The sequence below is a fragment of the Eubalaena glacialis genome, chromosome 2, assembly GCF_028564815.1.
Source record: "Eubalaena glacialis isolate mEubGla1 chromosome 2, mEubGla1.1.hap2.+ XY, whole genome shotgun sequence".
NCBI lineage: Eukaryota > Metazoa > Chordata > Mammalia > Artiodactyla > Balaenidae > Eubalaena > Eubalaena glacialis.
In genome coordinates, this window is record NC_083717.1 from 166,442,551 (window position 1) to 166,451,185 (window position 8,635).

Below are 8,635 nucleotides of genomic sequence, written 5' to 3' on the forward strand. Positions count from 1 at the left end.
GATGGCCAACAGGCACATGAAAAGATGCTCAACATCACTAATTATTAGAGAAATGCAAATCAAAACTACAATGAGGTATCACCTCGCACCGGTCAGAATGACCATTATCAAAAAGTCTACAAATAATAAATGCTGGAGAGGGTGTGGAGAAAAGGGAACCCTCCTACACTGTTGGTGGGAATGTAAATTGGTGCAGCCACTATGGAGAACAGTATGGAGGTTCCTTAAAAAACTAAAAATAGAGTTACCATAGGATCCTGCAACCTCACTCCTGGGCATGTATCTGGAAAAGACGAAAACTCTAATTCAAAAAGATACACGCACCCCAGTGTTCATAGCAGCACTATTTACAATAGCCAAGACATGGAAACAATCTAAATGCCCATTGACAGGAGAATGGATAAAGAAGATGTGGTATATATACACAATGGAATATTACTCAGCCATATAAAAGAATGAAATAATGCCATTTGCAGCAACATGGATGGACCTAGAGATTATCATACAGAGTGAAGTAAATCAGACAGAGAAAGACAAATATCATATGATATCACTTATACGTGGAATCTAAAATATGATACAAATGAACTTACATACAAAACAGAAATAGACTCACAGACATAGAAAACAAACTTATGGTTACCAAAGGGGGAAGTGTGGGGCAGGGGGGATAATTTAGAAGTTTGGGATTAACAGATATACAGTACTATATTTAAAATAGATTAAACAACAAGGACCTACTGTATAGCACAGGGAGCTATTTTCAATATCTTGTAATAACCTATAATGGAAAAGAATCTGGAAAAAATATATATATATATATATATCTGAATCACTTTGTTGTACACCTGGAACTAACACAACATTGTATGTCAACTATACTTCAATTTTAAAAAATTATTGGGCTTCCCTGGTGGCGCAGTGGTTGAGAATCCGCCTGCCAATGCAGGGGACACGGGTTCAAGCCCTGGTCTGGGAAGATCCCACATGCCGCGGAGCACCTGGGCCCGTGAGCCACAATTACTGAGCCTACGCGTCTGGAGCCTGCGCTCCGCAACAAGAGAGGCCGTGATAGTGAGAGGCCCGCGCACCGCGATGAGGAGTGACCCCCACTTGCCGCAACTAGAGAAAGCCCTCGCACAGAAACGAAGACCCAACACAGCCATAAATAAATAAATAAATAAATTTTAAAAAAATTATGTTAAATGAAAGAAGCCAGTCACAAAAGACTTCATATTGTATGAGTCCATTTCTGTGCAGTGTCTAGAAAAGGCAGATTTATAGAGTTAGAAAGCAGATCAGAGGTTGCTTAAGGCCTGGGAGGGGAGTGGAGATTAACTGTAAATGAACACAAGGTATCTTAATTGAGGTGATGGAAATATGGTGGATTGTGGTGATGGTTGCACAACTCTAAATTTTTTCAGTCATTGAATTGTACATTTTACAGTGGGTGCATTTTATGAAATAAATTATACCTCAGTAAAGCTGTTTTTCAAAAAAAAGATACCTATCTCATAGGGGTTCTTGTGAGGATTTATTAGAACAAGTGCAGTTATAAACTAGGCATTCAGTAGATGACAATTTTTATTTATTGTTATTATTTTTGCTATATAACAGCAGCATCTACTGTTAAGATGCCAGAGTTAGCCACATAACATCTGAACCTCCTTTTATAGAAAACCAAAAAAGAAAGGGAAAATGTAGCTAAAGCCTAATTTTGTATGATATCATTTACTGACTTCTCATTCAGCATAGGATGGGGGGTGGGGGTCAGCGACAGTTTTGAATTGTGAAGTCATAGCAAAGAGTGACAAACTTTCTTTTTTTTAAGAGTGACAAACTTTATATTCATAATCTTTCTTTTTTAGGGGGAGTAAAACTTGGATTAGGAGATTTCATTTTCTACAGTGTTCTGGTTGGTAAAGCTTCCGCAACAGCCAGTGGAGACTGGAACACAACCATAGCCTGTTTTGTAGCCATATTAATTGTAAGTATACACGGATTAAAAACGTGTCAGAACTCCTCATCTCAAAATTCTGATTAAAAGGTGGTCCTTTTAACCCCTAGGCTGAGTATTCCAATCACCTGGGGAGCTTTTTAAAAAACACAAATAATTGGACCTCACCTGAGTAATTGTCTACCTGGCCACACATTAAAATCACCTGGAAACTTTTAAAACTGGGGGTCTCTACCCTGAGATATTAGTGGGTTGGCCAAAAAGTTCATTCAGGCTTTTCCATAAGATGTTATGGAAAACCCAAACAAAGTTTTTGGCCAACCGAATATTTAATTTGTTTTAATTGTGTATTTTTTTTAAAGTTCCCCAGGAAATTCTGGTAAGTACCTCAGAGTAGGAACCATTGCTTCAAGCCCAGCAGCATAGATAATGTAAGGAATTAGATCAGTCTTAAAGGGGTAAGCAGATCCTCACTTAGTCTGCGTTTGGTGGTGGCATTGTGTTTAAGGCCACGACCTGCAGCATACAGTGTCCTTTGGGCAGTAAGTATGAGGCAAGAAAAGCTAACTCAGTGCACGATCGCACATAGATTTTGCTTATAGTGCTACAACGTGAGCCTGAAGCTTTCAAGACTATGATTTAAGTAAATAACTCATAGTTCTTATTGCTATTTTTGCTAAAGATGTGATATCTTTGATATATGTGAGTGAAGTTGGATGAGAGGTTAGACGAGAGCCTTTACTTATGCATTTATTTTATGATTACACTTGTGATTTATCTTGATCATATGACCAGTTAGAATTTTCATTTATTTTATTTCTCTTTTTGAGGTTAGTTTTCTGGATGTGTTGAAGCTTTTAAGAAGAAAATTACCTACTTTGGATAAACCTTAAATGCAGCTCACCCTCCAGACTTTATAGTTAATATCTCAGTAACTAGGATAAAAAATGGGGTGTATTATATAGCTGCTCTGTGTTTATAAGAAAACAGTATACACTTTATAAACAAACTTTTATTGGTTTATTCCATGAGCACCTCTTTGCCCCCAGACAGCATAAAGAATGTTCTTCACCTCTGGGGTTTTTAGCTAGCCAAACTAAACCTACAGTAGCCAACCCAATAGTTTAGATAGAAATTTCAGTATTTCTTATTTGTTTTCAAAAATAATTTTACTTATTTTCAGATTCTATTCCCTACCTAGAATTAGGGATGAAATATCAACAATGTATGGATAATGATCTCTCTTGCAAAGGAAAATAAATGTTGTTTCCAGATTTAATGAAAAAATTTTGTTCTAAAAGTTAACGTCAAAGGATTGTATTGAATTAACTAAATTAAAACTGAGACTTGTGATTGAGTTGATTTGCACAAAATACTTGCATAATTATGTCTGGGTTTGTGTCTTTTCCCCTCTTCTCCACAGGGTTTGTGCCTTACATTATTGCTCCTTGCCATTTTCAAGAAAGCATTGCCAGCTCTTCCAATCTCTATCACCTTTGGGCTTGTTTTCTACTTTGCCACAGATTATCTTGTGCAACCCTTTATGGACCAATTAGCATTCCATCAGTTTTATATCTAGCATATTTGCAGTTAGAATCTCATGGATTTTTCTCCTTTGACTATAATAAAATCTGGGGAGGACAAAGGTGATTTTCCTGTGTCCACATCTAACAAAGTCAAGATTCCCAGCTGGACTTTTTGCAGCTTCCTTCCAAGTCTTCCTGACCACCTGCACTATTGGGCGTTGGAAGGAGGTGTCTACAGAAAATGGTTTTGAACATGTCATTGTGGTGGACTGAGTCCCTCAGTGCAGAAACTGCCAGATTTGAGGGACAAGAACAAGGCAAAGTGATGGGCCAGAAAGTTGCTGTGGTCCCACCAGCAGGTGGACCTTTGGTCACAGGTGGATTTTACCAACGCTGCAGACTCTCAGGACTACCATTACCAAGAGGTTAAATGAAATGGTTTAAACCAAACAGGACTCTTCATCTTAAACTACATGTTGAAAGTCAACCTAATAAATCTGTATTGAATTCTGAACCTTTTCGGGAGATACTGTAAGGAGAGCAGGCACCAGAGCAAAATGGAAAGATGGAAAGGGGCTCAAACTTTCAGATTTTTTGCTGCAGACTTACCATTTTTAAATAAGACTATTTTTCACCTGAGTCAAGTCAGAGGTGTAGGTTGATTTTGACACTTCTTGTTCTCAAGCACTGAAGCTCATTACCATCTGTGGCTGCCATTTCTTCCCAAGGCCAGTCTGAACTTATTTGAGGTTGCTTTATCTTAAAAGTCTTAACCTCAGGTTCCAAATGCAGTCATTTATTTCTGGAAAGAGTGGAACTATAACTCAACGATTCCCTATTACCCTTAGGTAAATTCTGGATTTTCCACCAAATTCGTAACTTTTAGGCATACTTGTAGGTTCACTTGCCCCCAGGTCCCTCCCTCCTTCCGTCTCTCTCCCGGTACTCCCCTCACAAGCACTTCTCCTATACAGCGAATAAGACAGCTCTGTTGTGGAAGCAGATGATCCAGTTGTTCTAGGATTTTGCTCTGTGTGTGGTGCAAAGAATGTGTCATGAGTCAGTGCTATCAGCCTTGCTGTCATACTTTCTTAAATAGCAAATGCAATGTGCCCAAAGACAGTAGGATTAAAGAAGAGTAAGATGGCTGGTGAAGTACTTTCTGTCCTGGTTTGTCTTTTCTTTTTAACTACAACCCATTGTCTCTTGACAGTAGGTCAGAATTTGAACCAATAGCCAAAAGCTGGTGGTTTATAAAGTTTATGAGTCGGTTGTATCAGTACAAAGCTTGGAGATAGCTGTTACTTCACTTGGTGAGCTGTGGGAGAACCAAGGGTCAGGGGGAGAACCAGCGGCCAAGAGGAGAGAGGAGGGGCCTCCAACAGCCAATGGGACAAGATGAGCTCACGGCCTGGGAAGGAGGGGATCCAAGTGATTCCTCAAGAACCTCACAATGGGTGTTTTGTGTTTTCTCTTCCGCGTTACCTTTCGTTTCAATGTACGTTTGTGAGAATTGGGCTGCAGAGTTCAGGCCCTGTGTAGTTCAGCTGTGCAATGCATATGAACAGAGCCCGCCGCCTGCGGGCACACGGCACCTCTGGATGAAGCTTTGCCGGGGCACACCCCCTCTTTTACCACGAACAGCCCTCAGCCATGGTGATCAGACTCTAAGCATTTGTGAGAAACTTAGTTTCTCCTTGTGGCTGAAGAGAGGCCAGCTTTCCCTCTGTTTCCTGCTGCTTGCTGTCTCTCCAGCCATCATTTGATCTGGTTTGGGGTTCTCCTTGGAGTTTAGAGTATTTGTTTTCTGCCATGGAATATTTCTTATAAGAAACTAACTTTAGGGTAATGTGCTGGTACTAATCTATGTGTAAAAACTGGCTCATCTTAGGCCCTTTTCCCCAAGATTTTCTTTTTCTCCTCAGATATGTGACAGTGTGGGTATTATCTTCCAGGAAGACATGCAGTTCAACAGTTACAACAAAGCCACCTGAACACTAATGTGTGATTTGAAGATTTGAAGCAGTCTTGAAGGGAGCCCTGACCTAGAGTAGTTTATTTGTGTGAGGATCCCAAACATGCTATGTCTTTCATGAAGGGTTTATCTCTGAAGAGGGTGTGTGGTGTGTGTGATTGTGTTCAAATCCATCCTATGTATTGCTGTCCTATGTAGAAAGATTGCAATAGACCTGTCACTTTCTGCAAGATGGAACCACATCTCAGCATAGAGAGAATACATCTTATTTCTTTAAAGCACCGGTCTCAGATGCAGACTTTTCCATAGAACCTTCTTAGAGTCAATTCAGTTGTTTCTGAAATATCAAAATGCTAGTCTTTCACCATGAAAAATAGATTGTCACCAGAGAAAACAGTAGCAATTCCACTGAGGATGCGCCCTCACCCAGGGGCAAGGGGTGGCTGTGGAACCAGACAGAACAAATGATAAAACCTGACCAGCCCAGCTGACCTGCTTAATAAAAAAGGGAGGACAGTAGGAAGAAGGGCGACCACTGATGTCTGTGTCTGACTGGCCTACAGAAGAATAGAGAGTGTTTACATACAGAATGTTGCCACAGACTAGCCTATGGAAATGCCAACCATATTTGGAGGATTTGTAGAGGATTTTTTTTCAAAGAGGAAGGGATCGCTTCTCTGTTTTTGATTCTCACCAGGTTAGTGTGTGGTCCTCAGATCACAGCTCTCACTGTAAATAACTCTCTTGGTCAGAAAAAGGAGAAGCTTTCTAAGCAACTTGAAAGAAAATCATAAGTGAACAATTTATTGATTTCACTACAGAAACAACAACTGACGAGGTGGTGTTTTTACTTTTAAACTCCCGGATCCCCATTTTTCAAAGTGTCCCTTGATTTTGAAAACCCTCCTTCCGTAACAGATGCCCAAACAAATAATATGTTTAGTACTTGCCCTTTACTTGGCCTCAACAAACTTTATATATGTAGTCTTGATCGTATTTTGTAAAATGTGAGACAGAACTACCACATAAGATCTTCCAGGGTCAGACATCTTAAGGAAGCCTCTGCTCCTGACCCCGTGCCTGGCCTTGCGTATTTGCCCATTCATGATCTAGCCCTGAAGAAAATGAGCTCAGAAACCACTATGAAAAATTTTGTTCAATGTCTTCTGTGTTGCTGGCATGGTGCTGGAGTCTAAGGATGCAAAAATGAGTAAGATGTAACCTCAGAATGTAGCTGTAGTCTCTTGTTTTCTGGTAAATACCAGCTTTAACTTCTCTAAAATATTAGCTACCTGTCAATAACCCCTTTTCATGGTAACTGTTATTGAGGGCTTATAAAATTGATGTTATAAAATGGTGACTTGAGTCTTCCAGAAACCAATCCTTCCAGTAAAGTACTCCTTTTTCTCTAGATTTGCTTTTGTCATTCTCCTCAACTCCAAGAGGATCCTGAACGCTGAGTTTGGGAAGAGACTTGAAAACTGGATGTTTGGTTTTGCCCTGGGATGAGACAATATCATCATAAATTTGAGCCAAGAAGTGATCCTTGTGATCATCTTGCCTCATTTTAAATTCCCCAGACACAGGAGATTAAAAACAGTGGTTTCAGCTCTTCACAACCCTCATTGAAGCTGCAGAGCAGGGTATCCCAACAAGGCCACCATCACGCTCACATCCCAAATCATCTGGATAGCATCATTGGAACAGTCCTCTCCTCTGGCAAGAAACACCTCAGATCTGTGCATTAAAGATCAGCCTGGTGCTGAAGTGAACTCCCTTCTTGAATGTCTAAGCTGTTTCCCAGGGCCTCGGACAGCTTCAGCGTTGCCCTGAGGAAGTAGTTGGGTCCACCCTGGGCCCTGGAATCTGGTGTTAGCACTTCAGCCTGGTCTGTGTAGCAGGAAGGACTTCCCAGAAAGCAATTTTCCTTTTAAAATAAGTAAGTGTTGCAACAGGACAGTTTCCAAGTCAACTATGTAGAGTATTGAGTACAGGACTGTCATGTTTATGGTGCTATCAATGTGCCGGGGTGTGGGTTTCAGTGGGATCATTTACCCTCACGTGTTCATTGTCTGGCTTTTGCTCCTACAGACACTGCTTTGTACACGATTCAGACAGACTGTGAATACATCTTTTTTAAATACCTTTCAAATTCTTGGTAAGATATAATTTTGATAGATGAGTGCAGATTTTCCTGTTTTTTGGTCAAATTAATAAAGACCGCATGACTCCAGCTGTGCTAATTTTCTTACATGAAATATTGTAATATGTAACTGTGAAAACTATTCAGCGATTATCAGGAAACAGTTTAGAAACGCAAATGCATTGTTTCCATCGTTCACTCATAATAAAGTGGTATGGATTATAGCAGGCCACATCTCTGAAGGGTACTATATTAAATCTATTTATGGAAAGTCTCAACTATTCTTTTTTTTTTAATTAATGTATTTATTTATTTATTTTTGGCTGCATTGCGTTTTCGTTGCTGCACGCAGGCTTTCTCTAGTTGCGGCGAGCGGGGTCTACTCTTGGTTGCGGTCCACGGGCTCTAGGCACGTGGGCTTCAGTAGTTGTGGCATATGGGCTCAGTAGTTGTGGCTTGCGGGCTCTGGAGCACAGCCTCAGTAGTTGTGGCGCACAGGCTTAGTTGCTCTGCGGCATGTGGGATCTTCCTGGACCAGGGCTCGAACCCGTGTCCCCTGCACTAGCAGGTAGATTCTTAACCACTGTGCCACCAGGGAAGCCTTCAACTATTCTTAACACTTAGTTTCTGAAAAATGTTTCTTCTAGAAAACATCTAACTCAAATTAATGTAAAGACTATCAAAATAACTTATAGGATGTATGTTGTAGTACAGTGTAGATATTTCATAAGCTAGAGGATTATCTTTTAAAAATTATTACGTAGGTCACATGAATGGAAAAAAGCAACATTACTTTTATTGACCTGGTAGAGCATAGGTTGTCCTATCACTCTACTCCCAAACTCTACAAAGCCTTTTGTTTCTAAACAGTGAATTGCATACACGGTGTTGGGAATTATTGGTCAAAAATAAGTTTGTGGCAGAAAAACCAGAGTTGGCCTATTTGTCTTCAGAAGAAGCAGAGAAGAGGTGGTAGATGTGTTCCTGGGTACATTGGCCAGGGGCATCAAGAAGCAAAGAAGGTGTCTTTCCCT

The 8,635-nt window shown here is 40.3% G+C and overlaps 1 protein-coding gene across 3 annotated transcripts in view; it reads left to right on the plus strand.

The window, feature by feature from the left end:
- The window catches only part of PSEN1 (presenilin 1), a 73,367-nt gene extending 68,726 nt beyond the window's left edge, over positions 1 to 4,641 (plus strand). For all 3 annotated transcript variants that reach the window (XM_061180997.1, XM_061180995.1, XM_061180998.1), the window contains 2 exons: positions 1,869 to 1,987; positions 3,381 to 4,641. In XM_061180997.1, the coding sequence (XP_061036980.1) occupies positions 1,869 to 1,987; positions 3,381 to 3,536 (275 nt within the window). In that variant the 3' untranslated portion in view covers positions 3,537 to 4,641. The remainder of the gene's footprint in view (positions 1 to 1,868; positions 1,988 to 3,380) is intronic.
- Positions 4,642 to 8,635: the final 3,994 nt, after the last annotated feature.